At 62.5% G+C, this 23,299-nt stretch overlaps 2 protein-coding genes across 8 annotated transcripts; one reads left to right on the top strand and one right to left on the bottom strand.

Annotated features, from left to right (window-relative positions):
* The first annotated feature begins 363 nt into the window (after window positions 1–363).
* ROBO3 (roundabout guidance receptor 3) lies at window positions 364–13,565 on the top strand. The gene is given in 27 exon segments (XM_069881778.1): window positions 364–511; window positions 2,270–2,386; window positions 3,000–3,482; window positions 4,403–4,560; window positions 4,644–4,764; window positions 4,843–4,981; window positions 5,587–5,714; window positions 5,798–5,922; window positions 6,443–6,614; window positions 6,713–6,924; window positions 7,282–7,363; window positions 7,446–7,614; window positions 7,701–7,867; window positions 8,578–8,699; window positions 8,781–8,991; window positions 9,073–9,185; window positions 9,277–9,469; window positions 9,472–9,750; window positions 10,294–10,420; window positions 10,500–10,603; window positions 10,684–10,893; window positions 11,346–11,502; window positions 11,572–11,739; window positions 12,779–12,885; window positions 12,960–13,037; window positions 13,105–13,212; window positions 13,293–13,565. Coding segments are annotated over 27 exon segments (4,413 nt in total). The 3' UTR covers window positions 13,508–13,565.
* ROBO4 (roundabout guidance receptor 4) lies at window positions 13,563–21,746 on the bottom strand. 7 transcript variants are annotated; one of them, XM_069881828.1, is made up of 19 exons: window positions 21,664–21,746; window positions 21,494–21,538; window positions 21,127–21,399; window positions 20,911–21,049; window positions 20,705–20,832; window positions 19,823–19,935; window positions 19,496–19,715; window positions 19,298–19,419; window positions 18,606–18,777; window positions 18,380–18,527; window positions 18,174–18,304; window positions 17,197–17,304; window positions 16,837–17,125; window positions 15,982–16,746; window positions 15,505–15,894; window positions 15,265–15,417; window positions 14,843–15,171; window positions 14,604–14,738; window positions 13,563–14,507 (listed from the first exon to the last, which is right to left on the bottom strand). In XM_069881828.1, the coding sequence occupies exons 1-19, from the start codon at window positions 21,725–21,727 to the stop codon at window positions 14,377–14,379; spliced, it is 3,855 nt and encodes a 1,284-aa protein (XP_069737929.1). In that variant the 5' UTR covers window positions 21,728–21,746; the 3' UTR covers window positions 13,563–14,376. The 7 variants fall into 7 exon arrangements, with proteins under 7 accessions (XP_069737929.1, XP_069737931.1, XP_069737930.1 ...); XM_069881830.1 differs by having other exon boundaries at window positions 15,265–15,414; XM_069881829.1 differs by having other exon boundaries at window positions 15,265–15,654; window positions 15,745–15,894.
* Window positions 21,747–23,299: the final 1,553 nt, after the last annotated feature.

Genomic DNA, 23,299 nt, shown 5'->3' with positions numbered 1-23,299 from the left:
GAGCTGAGCTGGGCTGAGCTGGGCTGGGCTGAGCTGAACAGAGCTGAACAGAGCTGAGCCGGGCTGGGCTGGGCTGAACAGAGCTGAGCTGGGCTGGGCTGGGCTGAACCGGGCTGAGCTGGGCTGAGCTGGGCTGGGCTGGGCTGAGCTGGGCTGGGCTGGGCTGAACCGAGCTGAGCCGGGCTGGGCTGGGCTGGGCTGGGCTGAACCGAGCTGGGCTGGGCTGAACCGAGCTGGCCTGAGCCGAGGGGGACTTTGCTGGGCTAGGCTGAGCCGATCCGAGCTGAGCGGGGCTGGGCTGAGCGGGGCTGAGCCGAGGGGGACTGAGGGGGGCTGTGCTGGGTAGATCCGAGCCGAGCCGGGATGCTGCGGTACCTGCTGAAGACGCTGCTGCAGATGAACCTGTTCGCGGACTCGCTGGCGGCCGAGGGCTCCAACTCCTCGCAGCTCCTGCTCGGCACCAACCGCAGCCTCGCCGCGATCCCCCCGCCCGGGGGCGGCCCCGGCAACGGTACGTGAGCGGCTCCCCCCGAACCGGGACCCCGAACCGGGACCGGCCCCGTGTCACCGCTCTGGGACCTGCCCCGCGTCCCCAGGCTTACCCCACCTCCCCAAAACGGGACCTGTCCCCCCCGTCCCCGAACCAGGATTGGCCCCGTCTCCCTGAACTGTCCCTGTGTCCCCGCGCTGGGACATCCCCAGACCACGAATCGGGAGCGATGCCGCGTCCCCAGACGGTTCCTGTGATCCCAAACCAGGACCAGCCCTGATGTCCCGAAAACAGGAATGACCCTGTGTCCCCAGATTGGCCCCTAGACCCCAAACCAACTCCAACCCGGTGTCCCCAGACCAGTCTGGTGTCCCCAAATCACAGATCAGGAGAAAACTCCTGTTCCCAAACCAGTCCTGTGTCCCTACACCAACCCCCAGACTGCGAAATGAGACTGACCCAGTGTCCCTAAATTGCCCCGTGTCCCTTTGCTGACCCTACGTACCTGAACCGGGAATGACCTGGTGCCCCCAAACTGCCCCCACGTCCCCACATCAATTCCCAGACTCTGAGCCAGAGTCAGCCCTGTGTCCCCCAAACTGTCCCCATGTCCCTGAGCCAGGAGGGTCCCCAGCGCTCCTAAGCTGTCCCTGTGTCCTCAAATCAACCCCTAAACCCTGAGCCAGGAGAGATTCCATGCCCCCAAAACAGCCCTATGTCCCCACACTGTCTCTAAATCTCCAAACCACCTCCATGTCCCCAGACCATCCCCGCATCCCCACACCATCTCCAAAAAAACTCTGTGTCCCCAAACAAGCCCTGTGTCCCCAAACCAGTCCCAAGTCCCCAAGTTAGGAGGGAGCTCGATGTTCCTGTACTGTCCCTGTGACCCCAAACCAAGCTCTAGAATTTGAGCTGGGAGAGATCCCACATCCCCAGCCCATCCCCATGTCCTCAAACTGTCCTGGTGTCCCTGAGCTGGGATGGAGAGGAGTGCAGAGCGGGGCTGAGGGAAGGGGTGTCTGTTTTGAATGTTATGCATTTTTTGAGTGTTTCCCCTCTTTTTTAGCCTGATCTTCCCCTTCCAGCTGTCTCGGGGGTCATGGCTGGGGGGGATGGTCCCCATACCCCCCCAGGGCCCCCGCCCTGGTGCAGGCAGCCTGGCACATGGGGGAGCCTGGCCTGACCCCCCACATGTCCCAATTAGCCACTGTGCCAGCTGAGGCCCCCGTGGCCCCTGCTGCGCCCACCCCACCCCGCAGCTGCCCCACGGGGTGCCCGGTACCCTGCAGCATCCTTCCACATCCCCATGGCAGCTGCATCCCGTCCCCATGGCAACCCATCCCAGGGTGCCCTAAATCACAGCCGCTCCCCACGGATGCTTGGAAGCTGGGGAAGGAGCGCATGTGCAAGTGTGTGTGCAAATGGCAGGGCACTTGTGTGTGATGTGCACACATGGGGCTGCGTGCATGCATGTGGATATGCGTGTTAGTGCATGTGGATACGTGTAAATGCATGTGGATGTGCGTGTTCATGCATGTGGATGTGTGTGAATGTATGTGGATGTGCATGTTCATGCGTGTGGATGCGTGTTCATGCGTGTGGATGCGTGTTCATGCCTGTGGATGCATGTGCATGCTTGTGCACCTTGCTGGCACACGTGTGTGGCCGTGCAGAGATGTGCACACGAGTGTGTGTCTGCAAATGTGTCTGCGTGTGCACGCATGCCCGTGTGGACCCACATGTGTGTGTGCGCACATGTGCACATGTGTCTGTAAGTGCACCCACGCGCTAAGGACGAGCGTGTGCTGAGGCACGGGCACGTGTGTCCATACGTGTGCATGCACGTAGCCGCCTGGGTGTGCGATGGCGTGTGGGTGCGCAGCTGGACTCTGGGTCAGCAGTGATGCTCGGTGACCACAGCCTGAATTGCAGTGGCAGCTGGGGATGGCACTGGGGACACGGGGAGGGGGGTGTTGAGTCATCCAGACCCAGCCAGTTACATCCCAGCATTGATGAGCATTAATTATACCACCATTAATGAGCATTCATTAATTCCTGTGCCTTAAAGGCAGGGATTTCCCTGGAGCAGCCCCACAGACCCAATATGGGGTTAAAAGTAAACATTTTCTGCATCCTGGAGTTACCAGCTCTGCTGCCAAAAATCCTTGCTGGCAGCTGATGGAACAAAACCCTTTCTGAGGGAATTCAGTGCCAGTTCTGCTCCGCCTCAAACCCATCTCCCCAGCTGGAAACTGGGCAGAAAAGGGACGTGCCCCTGTCCCTACTCCTGGGGGTACGAGGTCTGACCCCCTCCCGCTGCTCCCGCCCCATCAGGAGGGATGTGGGATGCGATGGGGTTGTGGGATGCATCAGGATGCGGGATGCAATGTGGACGTGTGATGTGATGGGGATGCCATGGGGATGCGGGCTGCGCCAGGGCTGGGATGCATCCTGACCCCGGCACCCACCACACCAGCTGCCTCACTGCTTCTTACCTTCCCCTGAGCCTGGGCCACACTTCACCTCCTCCTGGCCACCGAGCAGAGAGGGCGATGGTGCTGGGAAAGTGCCCTGCAAGCCGATGGGGGCTGCTCAACTCCACAAATCCCCTGCCCACCTCCCCGGGAGGGCAGTGGGGACCACCTCCCTGCTTTGTGCACAGGGTCCTACCCTCAGCTGGAGGACGTGGCACCCCGTATCGTGGAGCACCCCACGGATCTCCTGGTCTCCAAGGGGGAACCGGCCACCCTGAGCTGCAAAGCTGAGGGGCGCCCGTCCCCAGCGGTGGAGTGGTACAAGGATGGGGAGAAGGTAGAAACAGACCAAGAAGACCCTCGCTCCCACCGCACCCTCCTGCCGGGGGGCTCCCTCTTCTTCCTCCGCATCCTCCACGGCCGCCGGGGGAAGCCCGACGAGGGGGTCTACGTCTGCGTGGCCAGGAATTACCTGGGGGAGGCCACCAGCAGGAACGCCTCCCTGGAGGTGGCTGGTGAGTGCTCTGGGGCAGGATGGTGGGGAGGTGCTGGGGGGCAGCCTGGGGGGGTCCGGGGGGTCTGGCATCACCCCTGAGCTCAGCCCGGTGTGGTGTCTGCTGGAGTGGGCAGCTGCAAAACTCCAGGCCTGGCACTGCTAAGTGAAAATAAGTGAAAATAATGTCCCTGGTGCCACCCCCAGCTCCATGGTTCCAGCTGAACCGAGGCTCATAGTCAGACTCAGGACAAGGGCAATGCAGGAGTTAAATGCAGCTGGGCTTTGGCTCAGATGTGGATTTAGTTCAGTCACCACAGAGTCATGGAATCATGAAATGATTTGGGCTGGAAGGGACCTCAAAGCCCATCCCGTCCCACCCCCTGCCAAGGGCAGGGACACCTCCCACTGGATCAGGGGCTCCAAGCCCCATCCAACTTGGCTTTGAACCCCTCCAGGGATGGGGCAGCCACCACTGCTCTGGGCAACCTGGGCCAGGGCCTCCTCACCCTCACAGCAAAACATTTCTTCCTAAGATCTCATCTCAATCTCCCCGCTTTCAGCTCAATACTGTTCCCCTCGTCCTTTCCCTGCCCTCCCTGATCCAGAGCCCCTCCCCAGCTTTCCTGGAGCCCCTTTCAGGACTGGAAGCTGCTCTAAGGTCTCCCTGGAACCTTCTCTTCTACAGGCTGAACAACCCCAACCCTCTCAGCCTGTCCTACTACAGGAGCTCCATCCCTGGGATCACTGGGGAAGCAGGGCTAGATTTGGGGGAAGGAGGGAGTTACGCCCAAAATCAGGGTGGGATCCAGGTCCTGCTGACCCTAAGGGCAGCATCAATGGGCTTCATCTTCTCACGCGGGGAAAGAGGAGGGGTCCCCAGCACAAGTGACATAGGGCTGGGGAAACTGAGGCAGGGCTGATGTCATGCTCCCGCTCCAGTGCTGCGGGATGATTTCCGGCAGCCCCCTGGGGACGTGGTGGTGGCAGCAGGCGAACCGGCCATCCTGGAGTGCGTCCCACCCCGCGGCCACCCCGAACCCAGCGTCTCCTGGAGGAAGAACGGTGCCTGGCTCAGCAACAAGGACGAGCGCCTGACGGTAAGAGATGTTGAGGGGGTCCTCAAAGACAGGGTTGACGGTGGGGGCTGAGCCCTCTGTGGCTGAGCCGGGCTGCCTGGCAGATCCGCGGTGGGAAGCTGATGTTGGCCAGCACTCGCAAGAGCGATGCCGGCATCTATGTCTGCGTGGCCACCAACGTGGTGGGGGAGCGGTACAGCGAGCCGGCCGAGCTGGTGGTCTTCGGTGAGTGGGGGCAGGCGGCTCATTTTCGGGTGTCAAGGGGTGGGTGCCATCACCCCGGGGCTGACGGCTGCCCCGCAGAGCGCCCGGTGTTTGGCAAGAGGCCCCTCAACCAAGCGGTGCTGGTGGAGGGGACAGCAGAATTTCCCTGCGAGGCACTGGGAGACCCCCAGCCGTTGGCTCACTGGCGCAAGGAGGAGGGTGAGCTGCCACCGGGAAGGTAAGCGGGGGCGAGGGGGCTGATGCGGTGGGTGCCAGGGCCAGGGTGGTGTCTGTGGCACAGCCAGGTGGCATTGTTGCTTGCCAGCATGGTGTGATTGGAGCATCTTCCATCCTCCGCGCAGCCCGCATTCCCGTGGCATCCGCATCACATCCTGTGTCCCATCCCATCACATGCATATGTTGCACCCCACATCCCCGCTGCATCCTGCATCTCCGTTGCTTCCTGCACCCCCATCATATCCCCATCACACCATGAAATCCCACATCTCTGTTACATCTTATGTCTTTAACACATCCCCATCGCCTCCCGGATCCTGATGCATCCCCACACCTCCTGTACCCCACATCCACGTCACGTCCCGTATTCCCATTGCATCCCACATCCTGACTGTATCCCCCATCCCCATCACACCCCACATTTTGTTGCATCCCTCTGTCTCCATCATATCCCCATTGTACCTACGTGTCCATCACATCCCACACCCCCATCACATCCCGCATCCTGGCTGCATCCCACGTCCCCATTGTGCCCCCATCGCCTCCCACATCCTCGCAGCACCCCGTCTGCTGGCACCACGACCTCTCTGGGTTCCCCCTTCCCAGGTGGGAGGTGCTGCCCGACAACACCTTGCGGATCAGCCAACTGCGGCCGGAGGACGAGGGCACCTACACCTGCGTGGCTGACAACAGCGTGGGTCGGTCGGAGGCCTCGGGCACCCTCACTGTGCACGGTAAGGGACGATCCCTGAGGGAATGCCCGAGGGTGCTGGCAAAGCGGCCGGGTGAGCCCTTCTCTCTGGCCGTGCTGCGGCAGTGCCCCCCCAGCTTGTCACCGAGCCTCGCGACCAGACCGTCACCCCCGGCCAGAGCGTCACCTTCCAGTGCCAGAGCAAGGGCAACCCAACACCCGCTGTGTTTTGGCAGAAGGAGGGCAGCCAGGTCTGCCCCAGCCCCGTCTCCATCCCCTTCACTGTCCCTGTCCCCGTTTCTATCTCCATCCTGTCCCGGCCCTTGTCCCTGTCTCCGTCACATCCTTGTCCCCATCCTCGTCCCTGTTCCTGCCCCGACCATGTCCCTATCCTCATCCCACCCGTGTCTGTCTCCATGTCTGTCCCCATTCCTGGCCCCATCCTTGTCCCCATTCCTGCCCCAACCCTGTCCCCATCCCCATCCCACCCACCCCATCTCCATCCCTTTCCCCGTCCCTGTCCCCGTCCTTGTCCCCATCCTTGTCCCCATTCCTGCCCCAACCCTGTCCCCATCCACATCCCACCCATTCCATCTCCATCCCTGTCCCCATTCCTGTCCCATCCTTGGCCCCATCCTTGTCCCAGCCCTGTCCTCATCCCAGTCCCACCCACCCATCCTACCTCCATCCTTTTCCCTGTCCCCATCCCTGGCCCCACCCCATTCCCTCCTCCGCCCCGCTCAGTGCCCCTCTGCACCCTCCCTCCCCCAGACCCTGCTGTTTCCCGGCCAGCCCCCTCACCCCACTGCCCGCTTTTCGGTGAGCCCCGGCGGTGCCATCACCATCGCTGACGTGCGGCCGGCTGATGCCGGGCGTTACCTGTGCCAGGCGGTCAGCGTGGCCGGCAGCGTCCTGGCCAGGGCCCGGCTGGAGGTGGCAGGGGGTAAGTCCTGCGCTGCCAAGCCCCGGTGCGCTCGGTGCACGAGTGACCCTGCCAGCACCGAGCGCTCCCAAGGGTGCAAGAGCTGGATTCTCCCGCAGTGCCGGCTGTGCAGCACCCGCCTGTGATCCACCAGGGACCCGCCAACCGCACGCTGCTGCCAGTGGGTGCCACGGCGCGGCTGCCCTGCCACGTGGGGGACGGGGAGCCCCCGGCCAGCGTGGGCTGGTGGAAAGACGGCAGTGCCGTGGTGGGTGCCCAGCCCCGAGCCAGCCTGTTGGAGAACGGCACTCTGCTGATCAGCGGGCTCCGGGTGAGCCGGGACGGAGCGGGAACACAGCACCCGTGGCACCCAGGGGCTGCGAGGGGAGCCGGGGTGCAAGGGGCGGTGGGTGCTCAGTTCGGTGGGTGCAAGAGGTGGTGGGTGCAAGAGGTGGTAGATACAAGAGGACGTGGGTGCTCAGGGTCGGGGGTGCAAGGGGTGGTAGATAGAAGAAGACATCGGTGCTCAGGTGGGTGGGTGCTCATGAGAGCGGGTGCAAAAGGTGGTGGGTGCAAGGGTTGGAGGCTGCTCAGGATGGTGCGTGGAAGAAGTGGTGGATGCTGAGGGTGGTGAGCGCAAAGGGGGTGGGTTCTCAGGGTGATGGGGCAGGAGCTCTTCCCCTCACAGGTGACAGACTCCGGGCACTATGAGTGTGTGGCCACCAGCTCAGCGGGTGAGATGCGCTGGGGTGGCTCCCTGGAGGTGCAAGGTGGGTCACAGGCGTGTCACCACACTGGGGACACTGGCACTGGCGATGAAGCCATCCCAGATCTCCATGCATCTCCCCACAGATGAAGGATCCAGCCTCTCCTCACCATCGCCTGAGCCCGGCATCCTCCCCAGGCCACCCTCCACCCCTGTGGTCACCAATGTTACCAAAAGCAGTGTCACCCTGAGCTGGAAAGGGAATGAGGACAGTGGTGCCACCGATGTCACCTCCTACATTGTGGAGGCTTTCAGGTATCCCACAAGCATCCTTTCTGGCTGCAGAGGTGACACGGTGGCACAGTGCCACCCTGCCACGGGTCACCCCTGTCTCCTGGCAGTCAGGCAGCAGGTGGCCCATGGCAGACAGTGGCAGCCGACGTGGAAGGCGAGACCCACACAGTGAGTGGCCTCGTCCCCGACACCATCTACCTCTTCTTGGTGCGGGCGGTCAATGCCTATGGCCTCAGCGACCCCAGCGGCATCTCGGAGCCCGTGCGCACCCAAGGTGAGACCCATCGGTGATGCCAGCCAAGGTGTTCATGAACCCACCCTTGAGTCCATCTCTGCCTGGTGATGCCAATGGAGCTATCCATGCACCTACCTCCCTTGTGTACATCTCTGTTTGGTGATGCCCATGGAGGCTCCAATGAACCCACCATCCTTGGGTGCATCTTCGTTTGTTGACATTAATGGAGGTGCCCATGCACCCATCGCCCTTGGGTTCATCCTTGCTTGATGATGCCGATGGGTGCATCTTCTCCCAAGTGGCAGGGGACAGGACGAGAGGGAATGGCCTCAAGCTCTGACGGGGAGGTTCAGGCTGGACATTAGGAAAAAAATTTCACGGAAATTGTCATTGGGCTCTGGCAGAGGCTGCCCAGGGAGGTGGTTGATTCACCTTCCCTGGAGGTGTTTAAGGGATGGGTGGACAAGGTGCTGAGGGACATGGTTTAGTGATTGATAGGAATGGTTGGAATTTGACAGGAATGAACCGGTGGGTCTTTTCCAACCTGATGATTCTATGATTTTATGATTCTATGATCATCACCCAGTGATGCCAATGGAGCTTCCCACAGACCCACCACCCTTAGGTGCATCCCCACTTGGTGACACCAGTGGAGTTGCCCAAGGATCCGCCACTCTTTCATGCATCCCCATCCAAAGATGCCAATGGAGGTGCCTTATGGACCCACCACCTTCTCATGTTCTCAGCAGACACCAGCCTCACACAAGAAGGCCTGGATCCCGAGCAGGCACAGCAGGAGCTGGCACAAGTGGCCGTACACCTGCAGGAGCCTGTGGTGCTGCCGACAGGTGCTGTTCGCCTCTCCTGGACCGTGAGTGTTGCACCGTGTCCCCGGTACAGGGCTCCCAGTGCTGAGCATCCTTCCCACCCGTCCCTCCCATTGGGTCCCCAGGTCGAGCGCCAAGCACCCTTCCTTCAGGGCTACCGTGTGCTGTACCGGTTGCGTGGTGGGCGCTGGGAGGAGGCGCGGGTGCCAGGGGAGCACGGGGCCTTGCTCACCGACCTGCGCCGGGGACAGGACTACGAGGTCAAGGTCCGACCCTACTTCCATCACCTCCATGGGCCCGACAGCGCCGTGCGTGCCCTGCGCACCCCGGAGGCGGGTGAGTGAGGGGATGGAGGCGATGGCCAGGGCTCCCCGGGTACCCCCTGGAGGTGACACCCTGTGTGTCCCCTCCCGGCAGCCCCCAGTGCTCCTCCACGAGCTGTCAGCGTGGCCAGTAACGGCACCAGCATCCGCATCTCATGGCAGCCGCCACCGCTGGCTGAGCAGAACGGCGTCATCCGCAGCTACCGGGTAAGGGTGGGTGGTGGCAGGGAGGCGGCAGGTCCCCTCTGTGTCCCACAGCATCATGACACCAGTGTCCCCACTGTCGCCCACCCCCCAGATCTGGTGTTTGGGCAACGAGAGCCGCTTCCACATCAACCAGAGCGTCGAGGGGACGGTGCTGGCGACGGTGCTGCGGGGTCTGGTCCCCGGCATCCCTTACCACGCTGAAGTCGCTGCCGCCACCAGTGCTGGCATCGGCGCCCCCAGTGCCCCTGTCCCCATCAGCATCGGTGAGTCCCTCGCTGCCGCCACCGTGCTGGGGGTTGGAGGGTGGCAGGGGTCACTCAGGTGCTAGGGATGGCTCCTCCGCACCCCTGGTCTGCCCCCTTCCCCGTGTCACCTGCAGCCCCCCTGGTGGAGCGGGACACGGGGCCGGAGGGGGGGAGCAGTGTGACGGAGCACCTGGCTGAGGTGGCCAGGCGTCCGGCCTTCATTGCCGGCGTCGGTGGTGCTTGCTGGGTCATCCTCGCCGCCTTCGCCATCTGGGTCTACGGCCGCCGCCGGAGGAAGAAGGAGCTGAGCCACTTCACCGGTACGGAATCATAGAATCATAAACACTTGCTTGGGAACTTTGAGATCATCAAGTCCAACCATCCCTGTCCTCTACTGAACCATCCCTGAGCATCTCATCTGCCTTGCTTTTAAACACCTTCCGGGATGGTGACTGCACCACCTCCCTGGGCAGCCTCTGCCAGTGCCCCAGAACCTTTCCAGTGAAGATGTTGACCCTGATGTCCAACCTAAACCTGCCCTGGTGCAACCAGAGGCCGTTTCCTCTTGTCCTGCCACCTGTCACTGGGGAGGAGAGCCCAGCACCCACCTCACCAGGACCTCCTGCCAGGTGGTTGCAGACAGTGATGAGGTCTCCCCTCAGCCTCCTCCAGACACAAAAACCCCAGGTCCCTCAGCTGCCTCCCATAACCCTTGTTCTCCAACCCCTTCCCCAGCACTGTTCCCTTCTCCAGATGCGCTCCAGCCCCTCAAAGCCTTTCTCTCTCTCTCTCTCTCTGCTGCCCCTGGGACCCCCTGGGCCCCCATGCCCCTCCTTGGCCACCCCCTGCCTCTCTCGTTCCAGCGTCCTTCACCTACACCCCCACTAGCAAGGCGATGGGTGCCCTGGGGACCCGGCGCGGCCCCTCGCCGCCTTCACCCTCCCCTCTTTCCTCAGTCGCCTTCCCGGCTCCCGTGCGCAGCAGCCCCAGGTGAGCCCCTGGTGTCCATCCCGCTCCCTGGGATCCCCAGCGCCAGCTGCCCGCACCCCTTCACCCCGTTTCTTTGCAGGGCAGCCGCTGGCGGGGGTTACCTGTGGCTGGCAGACGCCTGGCGCAGCGGTGGCGTGGCCGGTGCTGCCGGCTGCTTGGGAACCTCTGAGAGATACTATAACGGTGAGGGAGCGGTGAGGGGGTGGGCGGCTTGGATTCAAGGGGTCACAGTCAGCGCTGACGGTACCGGCCGCCTCCCACAGACGCTGGCATCACCCGTTACATCGCCCAGACGGAGCAGTTTGGGGCAGGGGCTGGCGAGGGGCCGGTGTACAGCACCATCGAGGCAGAGGGCGAGGAGCTCCACACCTTTCCCCGTCCGTTCTCGCAGCAGGAGATGCCCTACACTGCGGTGGGGACACAACCCCTGGAAACTCTGGCCCCGCAGGCACCCCGTGTCCGGGCTGAGCATGGTAGGATGGTGGCACGGGTTGGGGGAACACGCTGGTGCTGATGGCACGGTCCCCTCTCCACAGCCTTCCCCAGCATCTCCAGGGAGACCTTAGAGCAGCTTCCAGTCCTGAAAAGGGCTCCAGGAAAGCTGGGGAGCGGATCTTGACCAGGAATTGCAGGGAGAGGAGGAGAGGGAAGAGTTTTCAGCTAAAAGAGGGGAGTTTGAGATGAGACATCAGGAAGAAATTCTTCACGCTGAGGCTGGGGAGGCCCTGGCCCAGGTTGCCCAGAGCAGGGCTGGCTGCCCCATCCCTGGAGGGGTTCAAGGTCAGGTTGGATGGGGCTTGGAGCCCCTGATCCGGTGGGAGGTGTCCCTGCCCATGGCAGGGGGTGTGACTGGATGGGCTTTGAGGTCCCCTTCAACCCAAACCATTCCATGTTTCTCTGGTTCTGTGATCCTTCCTCACTGCAGGAGCCAAAGGGAAGAAGCTGGGGCAAGCGGTGAAACTGCCGGCAGTGAGCTGGATGGAACTGCTGCCCCCACCACCCTCGGCCAGCGAGCTCAGCCGGTGCACGCAGGAGGAGGAGGATGAGAAGGAAGAGGATGAAGAGGAAGAGCCAGCTGAAGGGTGAGTGTGGGAGCTGGGAGGCTGGGTCGTGCTGGCTTCAGCACCCAACCTGTGGCCCCCACCCAGCAGGTTGGGGATGGAGGAGTGGTGCCCTGGCGAGGACGTCCCCTGTGCCACCGCCGCGTCCTCGCCCGCCGGCCCCTCCGGCTGTCGGTCCACTGCCACCCTGACGCCATCACCCCGCACTGCCGAGGACGTGTCCCGCCTCCGCGACTTCGACAGCCCCCATCTGCCCTGGTAGGAGATGGGCCTTGCTTGGTTTGGCCCTGCCAGTGGGGTCTGGAGGTCCCATCAGGGACCAGATGTCCCCCCATGGTCTGCATGTCCCATTGCGATCCAGCCACCTTGTCACCATCTGACCTTGCCATGCCATCGTGGTCTGGCCGTGTCATTGGGGTCCAGATGTCCCGTCGGGGTCTGGATGCTCCACTGCAATCCAACCACATTGTCAAGATCTGTCCCTCTGTGCCTCCACGCTCCACCGGGGTCTGGATGTCCCACCACGCCCAGATCCATCCATGTTGACACCACCCTGCTGTCCAGCTGTGCTCCAGCTGTGCTCTCGTGAACCATGTGTGGTGTTGTGGGCTGGCTGTGCCGTGGCAATCCAGCTGTGTTGTGGTGATCCAGCTATGCCGTGGCGATCCAGCTGTGCCGTCATGACACGGACACGCTGCCATGAGCTGGCTGGGGCATCACCATCCAGCTGTGCTCTGCCACGATCCAGCAATTGCCACCGCAATCCTGGCCGTGCCACTGCGATGCAGCCGTGCCATCAGGGGCCAGATGTACCATCGCTATCCAGCTGCACATTGGCAATCCAGCTGCGTAGCTGCAGCCCAGCTGTGTGGTTGCAAACTAGTCGTGGGGTTGCCGCCCAGCTGCACTGGCAATCCAGTTGTGCTGTGATCAGACTGTGTGGCTGCAACCGAGCGACATGCTTATGATCCAGCTGTGCTGCGGCTGTGCCTTTGCAACCCTGTGGCGCAGCTGTGATCCAGCTGTGGCCCTACCATCCAGCCATAGCCCCGCAAGCCAGCTGTTCCACCGCACTCCTCCAGCTGTGGCGCTTCAGCCCAACCACGCCATTGCCATCCAGCTGTGCCACCCCACTCATCCAGATGTGCCACCCCAGCCTGCCCATGCCACTGCCATCCAGCTGTGCATCTGCAAACCAGCTTCTCCCTGCCCCAGCCCGGCCTGGCACCAGGGCAGTGGTGCCAGCGCTGAGGTGGCCGCCGAGCCCCCCCAGCCCAGCTTCACGCCTCTCTGCCAGGAGCCCCCCCTGCGGAGCCAGCCCCCCTCCCCGCGCACGCAGCCCCGTGCCGAGCCCGGATACCAACGAGTGCCCCGTGCCCCGAGCCCGCTGCCCCGCCACCACCGGTGAGCCCAGGGGTCCCTGTGGGTGGGATGGGGAAGGTCACCGGCCAGGGGGCTGACGCCGACACCACCCGCAGGGAAACCCCGTGGGGGGACCATGAAAAGTCGCCCGAAGCCCAGATGCAGCCGCTATCGCCGGGAAAAGCAGCTGGGAGGTGAGTGGGGAGGGAAATGGGGGCCCGGGGGGGCCAGGGGGGAGCTCATCTCTCTCCTCTGCCCCAGAGCTGCCACCGCCACCAGTGCCACCACCAGGAGAGACACCCGGCCTGTGTCCCCAGCGGGAGCCAAGCGGGGCCGAGCGCAAGGTCTCGCACTGCCCGTCCCATGCGGGTAAGCTGGAGCAGCCACCCTGTGCCCAAGGGCTTGGGGGGCACCACCGCCAGCCCCCAGTCTCATCCCCTCCCTTGCAGAGGAGCTCATCCCGTACGGCAAACCCTCCTGCCCGCCCTGGGGTCCAGCGTCCAGCAGCTGCTCCACCATGGGCAGCGTCTCATCCCGGGGATCCACCAGCTCCCGCGGCCACGGCTCAGGGCGCAGCCGGATGGCAGGGGATGCCAGCGAAGGGACCGGGCACCGCCGCTGCCCGGGACCCCCCTTTCCCTGCCCAGCCCAGGAGAAGAGATGAAGCAGAGGGCGAGCTGGTGGCAGGGCTGGGGACAAGGGACTGGGGACACGGGGAGGATGGGGGGATCTTCTTTAATTTCTGAGTGGCACCATGTAAAGAGGGTTGTGCAGAGGCAGCTTTCAAGGGGGCAGCAGTGAGAGGTGGGGACAAAGATGCGCAGGGTGGGACATGGACTATTGGGAGGGATGAGAACCCTGGGGAGAAGGACAATTGGGAGGGATGAGAACCCTGGGGGCAAGGACAGTTGGGAGGGATGAGGAAGCTGGGGTAGGGGGGGGATGAAGATGCTCAATAGAGATGAGGACACTTAGAAGAGGCATAGGGACATTCCAGAAGAACAAGGTGGCTTGGGAGGGATGAGGACACTTGAGACGGCCAAGGATGATTGAGGGCGGACAAAGACACTGAGGAAAGATGTGTGTGGTCAGGAAGGACAAGGAGAGTTAGAATGAATGAGAACAGTCAGCAGGGAAGAGCACAGTTCAGGGGACAATGTCCTTCTGGAAGGATAAGGACACTTGGGATGGACAACAGTGCTTGGTTTCGACAAGGGATGGCTGGGGGGATGAGGATGCTGGGGGAGGATGGGTATGCTGGGGGGGATGGGAACACTGGGGAGGGATGGGGACACTTGCGGAGGACAAGGATGGGAAGAGCTGGGATGTGCAATGGTACTTGAGCTGAATGAGGATTGTTGGGGGATGAGGATGCTGGAGAGGGGTGAGGATTCTGGAGAGGGATGAGGACTCTGGGGAGCATCAGGACACTTGGGGAGGACAAGGACGCTAGGAAAGGAGGGCCACTCACCCACCCTAGTGCCTCCCACCCTTCTGCTTTTGGTAGCAGAACCCCCCCTTTTGGGGAACCACTTAATAAAGCTGGGTTTTAGCTGAGCTGAGAGGACCCTGGCCTTGCCGTGTCCTGCACTGCTGTGCTCTTGTCCCTCCTGTCTCACTGCCCCCTCTGGCCCACGGGCTGCCACTCGCCAACCTGCGGCCACCTAGAAAGAAAAGGGACATTTTCCAGCCCCCTTGACCAGGGCTGACGCCCCGTGCTGCCCCTGGTGCCCAACACCCCGCGTCGGGGCACCGCTCACCGTGCTGTGGGGTGCCCGCAGCTGCCTCCGTCCCAGCTCTCTGCGTGATCCCCACCGCTGTCCCCCAGTCCCAGGATGGGCTGGGGATGCCAGGCAAGAAAACCTCGTCCAAGGGTGATGGTGGCAGTGAGAGACCTGCCAGGAAGGTACGAGATGGTGGTGCCACGGTGGTGTCACAACAGGGCCACCTCCCCATGGAGCTGACCATGCTCAGGGGCAGAGGGTGGGGGCAGACATACCTCGCTCACCCCCGTAGCCCCCGTCGGTGTCCTCGAGGCTGAAGCAGAGGCCATCGACAGCCACGGCCAGCGCCCGGGCAAAGCTTGCGTCCAGGAGAAAGGAGCCATCGCAGGAGCTCACCAAGCTGCAGCGGGTGCTGGCAAAGTTGTCCTCTGAGACAGAGCCCCAGCCGTTGAGCAATGACCCCCCTGGCGAGCCCCTTGTCACTGGTTGCTCTTCCTCCTCCTCTTCCTCCTCCTCCTCACCCAGCTCGGACGCTGGTGGCCCATAGATGTAGCCATAGGTGTGCGGTGGCGAGAAGGACCGTGGTGTGGTTAGCGCTGGGGGGCTGCGGGGAACACAGTGCGGGCACCACTGGCACCAGGAGATGCTGCCACCAGGAGATGCTGCCACCATGGTGTCCCAGGAGGGTGGGAGGTACCTCGGGCACGGGGTGTCTTGGTCCATCTCAAGGTCCTCGGCCACTTGCTGCGGTGTGAGGACCCCATCACTGAACACTGGCGAGAGACGCCCAGTGACTGGGGACCTGTCCCTTGGGTGCCTGGTGGTTGGAGATGTGTCCTTGGGGTACCTGCTGGCCGGGAACATGGACCTGGGGTGCCTGATCACCAGTGATGGGTCCCTGGAGTGGCTGGCAGCTAGGAACACATTCTTGGGGTACCTGTCGCCTGAGAACATGTCTCTCCAGTGACCAGAGACTGGGGACATCTCTTCAGGGTGCCTAGTGACTGGAGATGTGTCCCTTGGGTGCCCAGTGGCTGCGGATGTGTCCCTGGGATGCCTGGTGTCTGCTGACACGTCTTCGGGGTACCTGGTGATCAGTAACATGTCCCTTGGGTACCTGATCATTGGTGATAGGTCCCTAGGACACCAGGTGGCCAGGGACACATCCTTGGGGTACCTGGTGACCAAGAACATGTCCTTGCAGGGACTGGTGGCTGGGGCCATCTCCTCGGGGTGCCTGATGATGGGGGGTGAATCCCTGGTGTGCCTGGTATCCGGGGACATGTCCTTTGCATACCTGGTGGACGGTGACATGTCTTTCAGGTACCTGGTGGCCAGAAATGTGTCCATTGGGTGTCTGGTCACTGGTGATGAGTCCCTGGGGTATTTGGTGGCCAGGGACACATTGAGGTACCTGGTGGCTGGTGACTTCTCCTTGGGTAGCCTAGTGACTGGGGATGTGTCTCTTGGGTGTCCACTGGCCAGGAAGATGTCCTTGGGGTGCCTGGTGGCTGGCGACATGTCTCTCTGGTGTCTCCTCACTGGTGATGTGTCTCTGGGGTGGATGGTGGCTGGGGACATGTCCTTGGAGCACTTGGTGACCAGGGACGTGCCCTCAGATTGCCTAGTGGCCAAGACTGTGTCCCTCGGGTGCCTGGTGGTGGGTGATGAGTCCTTGGGGTGCCTGATGGCCAGGAACATGCCCTTGGGGTTCTCAGAGACCAGGGACATGTCCCTGCGTTGCCTGGTGACCAGTGACACTTCCCTGGGGCTGTCAGTGACCAGGGATGTGTCCTTGGGGCACCTGGTGTTTGCTGGTGGCTCTTTGGGGTGCCTGGTGGCCAAGAACATGTCATTGAGGTTCTCGGACACCAGAGACATTTCCCGGAGGTGCCTGGTGACCAGTGACACATCCCTGGGGATCCCAGTGACTGGGCCTGAGTCCTTGGGGTGCCTGGTGGCTGGGGACATATTCTTGGGGATCCCAGTGGCTGGGGATGTGTCCTTGGGATGCCTGATGATGGGGGACATGTCCCTGGGGATCCCACTGACTGGGGACGTGTCCCTGGGGCACCTGGTGGCTGAGGACATGTCCCTGGAGATCTCAGTGACTGAGGACGTGTCCTTGGGGCACCTGCTGGCCGGGGACGTGTCCCTGGGGAGTGCTGTGGCTGGGGACCTGCAGTGCAAGGGACGTGGTGAGTTGCTGCATGGGACTGGGGTGCAGGGCACCCACCACCGTCCCCAGAGTGGGGATGCCCGCACTTACCGGGTCACCGGCCGGTGCCATGCATGGGGCGGTCGCGGAGGTGTCACTGGTGGCCTGGGGACACCAGAGCCCAACGAGGCCCTGTCCCGCCATAGTTTTGGGGAACTGAAGACCGGCGGCTGCCACGGGTCCCCTCTGGCCACGGTGGCGGTGGTGGTGTCATCATCCCGGACCCTTAGCTGAGGCCACCTCACCGCCAGCCCCAAATCTGCACCCCACTCGCCTCCGCTCACAGGGATAGGGACGGGACCCCCCGGGGACAGCGGGGTGCTGTGCGCCTGGTGCAGCTCTGCGCGGGGACATGGGGCCATGAGCCACTGCCCCACTGTCCCCACATCCCCCCACGTCCCCTGTACTCACCTCGCTTGTGGACGCGGTCCCAGGGCGTGGGGCCGGGGGTGCTGGGCGAGGAGTGCACCCCGGGGTGCCCCCCGTCTCCGCAGGGGCTCGGGGGCTCCAAGGACAGGGCTGGAGCGGGGAGAGCAACCGGAGCACCTGTGGGTGCTGAGCCAGGTGGCATGGGACCCCTGCCTCCCCTCTGGCTGTGCCCGCAGAGCGGGGGAACCTGGCTCAGGGTGGGGAGTTTGCAGGAGAGGTGAGGGTCCCATGGCACCATCTAGGGCATCCCATGGCTCTGGGTGGGGGTCCCAGCTCCACAAGATCATGGGAAGGGTGGGGGTCCCAAGGCATCGTGCAGGGTCTTGCTGGAGAGTTGGGGGTCCCATGGTTCTGGGTGGGGGTCCCAGGCACAAGGTGGGGGCTTGGGCACCCTTGGCTGGGCCCTGTGGGGGTCCCGTGTGCTGGACGGGGGTTTCTGGGGATCCGGGTGGGGGTCCCATGGCATCGGGGGGGGGACTCACTCAGATGGGTGGGGGTCCCAGTCCAGGGACTCACTGGGATGGTTTGGGGGTCCCGTTGCTCTGCATGGGGGTCCCGGGCATGGGGAGGGGGATCTCGATCACCCTTTACTGGACTCTGTGAGGGTCTCATGCACTGGGGGAGCGTCCCATGGCAGGGGGTGAGGGGTCTTGGAGAACTGGGTGGGGGTCCCATGGCATCATGGGGGGTCTCACAGGAGGGACGGGGTCCCATGGAGGAGGTCTCACAGGAGGGATGGGGACCCACGGTGGGGGTCTCAAAAGAGGGATGGGGTCCAACAGTGGGGGTCTCACAGGAAGGATGAGGTCCCATGGTGGGGGTCTCACAGGAGGGATAGGTTCTCATGGGGGGGAACCCACAGGAGGGATAGGGTCCCATGGTGGGGGTCCCACAGGAGCGATGGGGTCCCATGGTGGGGGTCCCACAGGAGCGACGGGGTCCCATGGTAGGGGTCTCACAGGAGGGATGGGGATCTCGGCTGTCACTGCCCAGGAGCCGGCTGCTGAGGCTGCTGCTGCTGCTCAGAGTCTGGGGGCCACAGCCAGGTTTCCAGGGTCCTCCGAGCCACGGCGAGTCCCTGGACACCAGCCTGCAGGGCCAGGAGAGTCGTCAGAACATGCCACCCCCAGGGACCCCTCGTGCCCCCTACCCCGCGGCTGCTCACCGGCGGGCCGCAGCATCCTGGCTGGCACGGCGTTGGCAGATGAGGAGGAGGAGGGCGAGCAAAGCCAACCAGAGCAGGGAGCCCGCGGCTGCGATGACCGCAGGCTGCTGCAGTGCCTGGGCCACCCCGCTGCTCCCCACCATCAGCCCTGCAAGGGTCCCAGTAATGTCACTGCTGTGTCACTGCCCTGACCCCAGCCACACCCCACCTTGCTCCCCATCCCTACCCAGGATGCTGCAGGTGGCGTTGCTGGGGACCCCCAGCCCCGCACCATTAAAAGCTGCCACCTGGACACAGAATTCAGCCCCAGGTCTTGAGAAGGTGGTTTCCAGGCGGCGGGTGTCTCCGTCCACTGTCCTGTTGGTGGGGTGCTCCCAGCCCTCACTCATCGACCATATCTGGCAAGCACCAAGAGCATGGGTCCCCTTAGATGAATCCCCTTGATGAGCCCCCATTGATGGATCCCACTTGGATGGAACCCTTCACATGAACCCTCTTGGATGAATCCCCTAGGATGGACACTCTTGGATGGACCCCTGAAATAAATCTCTTTGATGGACCCGCCCTTATGGATGTCTCTTGGATGGAGCCCTTTGCATGGACCCTCTTGGTTCAATCCCCTAGGATGGACCCCTTTGGATAAGCTCCCTTGGATGAATGCTGCTAGGATGGATTCCCTGGGATGGATAACCACCTTGGCTGGCCCCTTTGCATGAACCCCCTTGTTGAGATCCCGCTTGGATGGACCCCTTGGATGATCCTCCCTTAGACAGGCACTCCTTGGATGGCCACCCTTGTAGAGGTCCCCACCTTTGATACGCTCCCTTCTTGGACTGCTCCCTTTTAGACAGACATCCTGGATAGACCCTCCTCGGCCTGAATTCCCCCAGCACCACCCCAAGCCCCGTCACCCCAAACCTTGTAGCCCTGGATGATGCCATTGTGGGCTTCAGGAGGAGGTGGCTCCCAGCTCACGACCATGGTGCTGTTCCCTGTCCCAGCTTGGCTCACGGTGATGTGCTGAGGCGCTGCGCTCGGCACTGCTGGGACAGGTGTGCTGAGATCCCCTGCACCCCCCATCCTCCACCCAGGCAACCCTAGAGACACCCAACACACCTTCCTCAGGTACCCAGAGGTGCCTGCTGTTGCTGTCCACACCCTGGGTCACCCCAGCATAGGGGCGGACCTTGAACTCGTACTTGTAGCCCCTGCGGAGCCTGGGAATGATGGTGCTGAGCTCCCTGCCGGCGTTATGTTGGACCCAGGAGGTGCTAACCGGGAGCAGGCTGCGGTAAAGCACCAGGTAGCCCTCTGGCACCGGCGCCGGCATCAGCATCTGGTGTAGATGGGAAGGTTTACAAGCATGGTTGGATGCAGATGGGTCATGAGGATAGAGCTCCAGCTTCATCCCTGTGTCCCATCCCACCCCAGCATCACACCAACCCGCCAACGGAGCAGGACAGCGGCGGTGGGCAGCACGGTGCCATTGTCCAGGTGCAGGCGCACGGCCAGCAGGTCCCATGGCACGGCCTCCTGCCGGCCTGTCGGCAGCCGGTCTGTGGGGCAGAGGGAGGATAACGGCAGCACCAGGCAGGAGCAGGTCCCCCAGCACACATCCAGGAACCCAACTCAGAGACCTTTGCCTAGAGAACCTGATGTATCCCTGGATGGACTCACTCAAATGGAACCATTGGATGTACACCTCTTTGATGGACATCCTTTGATGGACCCCATGATAGACTCCCATTGATGCAACCAACCTTCTCGGCTAAGCCCTTTTGATGGAACCTCTCCTTGGATCCCCTTTAATTGGCTCTTGCCCTAGACAGACCCCCTTAAATGGATGCGCTTGGATGAACCCGCTTGGGTAGATCCTCCTAAGACAGACTCTCTTGGCTGGATTCCCCTTGGATGGATCCTTCTTTGACAGATCCCCTTGGATGGACTGCCTTAGATTGACCCTCATTTGAATGGATGCTCTTGGATGCATCCCCTTGGATAGATCCCCTTGGGTGGACAAGCTTGGATGGATCCCTTTAGATGGACCTTCTGAGATGAGCCCCACCTTTGATGGAACCTCCTTGAATGAACTCCCTGAGATTACTCAGTGGGATGGACTCTGATGGATCCCATTGGATAGACTTCTTTGAATGGACTTTTCTTGGATAGACCCCCATTGGACAGACCCCTTGGATGGACCCCCTTGGTAGACTCCCCTTGGATGAACTCCATTAGATGGACCCTGTAGATGGCTCCCCTTGCATGGACCCCCAGATGGCCCTCGCTGCCTGTGGGGGTGACGACCACAGAGGTCCCAACACTGACCCTCCACGCGGAGGCGGATGGTGGCGGCGGCGGTGCCCAGTGGGCTCTGTGCCGTGCACACGTAGGTGCCGGCATCGGCAGATGTCACAGCGTAGAGGCGCAACGTGTGCTCCCGGTCCACCTCGTGCCTGTGGGTCATCAGGTCTCCATCAGCCCCATCGGTGCCCCACCCTGGTGATGGACACCTCCACCTCGCCTCCACCTACCTGCCCCAGGGCAGGTCCCCATGCTCCTTGTGCCACTGCACCCGTGGTGCCGGGTCACCTTGGACGCCGCAGCCCAACTCTGCAGTGCTGCCAGCCACCACTGCGGCATCACCTGGGTGCTGCACGATGGCTGGCTTCTCTGCAGGAGGACATCAAGGATGGGGCACCAAGGTTGCATGTGACGTGTCCACCACCCACGGGAGACCCTTGGCTTACCAAGGACAGAGACGTGGGCGCTGCGGCTCTCCCTCTCACCCGCTGTGTTGGCTGCCACGCAGACATAGAGTCCGGAGTCACTGCGTCGTGCTGGTGCCACCCGCAACTTCCCGTTGGTGACCACGTACCGGTCACCAGTCAAGGTCACCCCATCCTTTTTCCAGGTGATGTGGGGTTCGGGGTGCCCCAAAGGCGGCACACAATCCAGCTCCAAAGCTTGCCCCGCAGTGGCCACCAAATCCCCCGGCTGCAGGCGGAAATTGTCCCGCAGGGCTGCAGTGGGGAGGCGACAAGGGGGGTTGGCAGCAGGGGGGGATGGGATTTTTGGGGTTCTCCCACCTCCATTGTCCTCACGGCGTGTTCTTACCTGCCGCGCTTTGCGGAGCTGTGCCTGCGCCGGGGGGGTGGCAGCCTGTGGGGTGGCAGAGATGTGGTGGGGATGGGATGGGTGCACCGAGCAGGCACGGTCTCAGCCCCACTGGGTGGCAGCAGGGGCAGAATTTTTGGTGTGTTAGGGTGTTTTCACCCCAAACTCACCTCCGTGGCGCAGCGTGGTGAGGCAGAGCCCCAAGGCCAGAGCCATCACCCAGCTGTGCGCCATGCTGGCCCCACTGGCCCTCCTGCTTCCTCTCCAAATCCCGCTCCAGCACCGGGGCCGGATCTGGCTCCGGATGGGGGGGACAATAGCCGGACACGGGGGCTGAGGAATGCGCAGAGCTGGACACGAACAGCTTGGCCAAGCCGCAGTGGTGGGTGCACACAGCTGTAGTGGCACCAGCAGCACCCAGAGGCTGGGGATACTGTTAACAAATTTAATTAACCAGAAGAACTTTGCCCCTGCCCCACTCTCCCCCACCACGTACAGAGGACTATGAACTGAGACAAAACGAGCTCTCAGATGGCGATGCCATCAGTAGGGACCAGAGTGAACGGTTTAGGGTCTCCCAGGCTCTGCTGGCTTAGCTTTGTGCTCCAGATGGGTGTGTTGAGCTCATTGTTCTCAGCTCACATGCCTCTCGTGGTCCCCCCTCCCGGGGGGGTGTCACCCTATCCCACAATGACACCGCCAGGTGCCGCTGCCGCCGGGTAGCACGTTTAGTTTATTGGTTAGTAGCGCACCCTGAGCACCCCGGGGTGCCCGGGCACCCACCCCGGGGGGCGGCTCACGTCGCCAGCCACTCGCTGCTTCTCATCCTAAACCTTTTTTCCTGGGAAGGCCTTGGGGAGAGGCACCCGAGAAATGAGGGGGGGAGGGGGGGGGTTGCACAGAAAATCCAGGTGCGACACAGGGGCTTGAGCCCACGTTTAGGGGATGGGGCAGCCAGGGAGCCTGTGGGGGGACAGTGAGCCCCCCACTTAGGCTGCCTGAGTGTGGGTGAGCTTGGGTGAGCGCAGGTGCTGGTGCAGCCTGCTCCATGTGGGGCTGGGAGCCTTCGGGCAGGGGTCTGTGCTGTGGTGGGTGGGCACAGTGGCTCCTGCATGCGTGGGGGGCTCACTTGGTGTGCGGTGCATGTGCTCCCTGTGCACTGCTGCATGCTGTGTGCATGGGCTGCACTGCATGCTTTACACACGGTTTTGCCTGCATGTATGTGCTTTGCGCATGGTCTTATCTGCATGCTCCGTGCATGGGCTGCACTGTATGCTTTGTGCATGATTTTAGCTGCACGCACTGTGCATGGCCTGTGCTGCATGCTTTGCACGTGGTTTTACCTGCATGCTCTGTGTGTGCTCATTTCACATACTCTGTGCACACTCCTGCATGCTCTGTGTCTGCCCTCTTGCCAGCTCCATGCCTGCTCGTTTCTCATGCTGCATGCACGCTCTCCCCACATGGTGTGCATGCTCCCTGCAAACGCCGCACACCCGCTCTTGCCACAGTTCTGTGCCTGCTCTGTGCACTCGTGTTCTCTGCACCCTCCACATACACTCGGAAAGCATTCCCGCTGTCGGCACGCTCTCTGAAATGCCACACACAGGCTGTTCTGCGTGCTCCTTGCTTGCTGCACACTCCCCATGTGCACATTCCCCATGCAGCCTTAGCTGCACACTCTGTGGATGCTCTCTTGGCCAGCTCTGTGCGTGTCCCTGCTGCGTGCTCCACATGCACTCTCACGTGCTCCGTGCAACGCTCTCTCCCCGTGCTTTATGCCTAGATTCTCGCATGCTCTGTGCA

The sequence above is a fragment of the Phaenicophaeus curvirostris genome, unplaced genomic scaffold, assembly GCF_032191515.1.
Source record: "Phaenicophaeus curvirostris isolate KB17595 unplaced genomic scaffold, BPBGC_Pcur_1.0 scaffold_69, whole genome shotgun sequence".
In the NCBI taxonomy this organism is placed as follows: Eukaryota; Metazoa; Chordata; class Aves; order Cuculiformes; family Cuculidae; genus Phaenicophaeus; species Phaenicophaeus curvirostris.
The sequence above is the reverse complement of the archived record's forward strand: the minus strand, read 5'-3'. Positions and strand labels throughout refer to the sequence as shown.

Excerpts from the sequence above, each read along its gene's own strand:
- ROBO4 (XM_069881826.1), bottom strand. The coding sequence starts at position 21,727 with ATGGCGCACAGCTGGGTGATGGCTCTGGCCTTGGGGCTCTGCCTCACC. Across the intron at positions 21,539-21,663 it reads CACCACGCTGCGCCACGGAG|GCTGCCACCCCCCCGGCGCA; the intron begins GTGAGTTTGGGG and ends GCCACCCCACAG. Across the intron at positions 21,400-21,493 it reads AGCTCCGCAAAGCGCGGCAG|CCCTGCGGGACAATTTCCGC; the intron begins GTAAGAACACGC and ends TCCCCACTGCAG.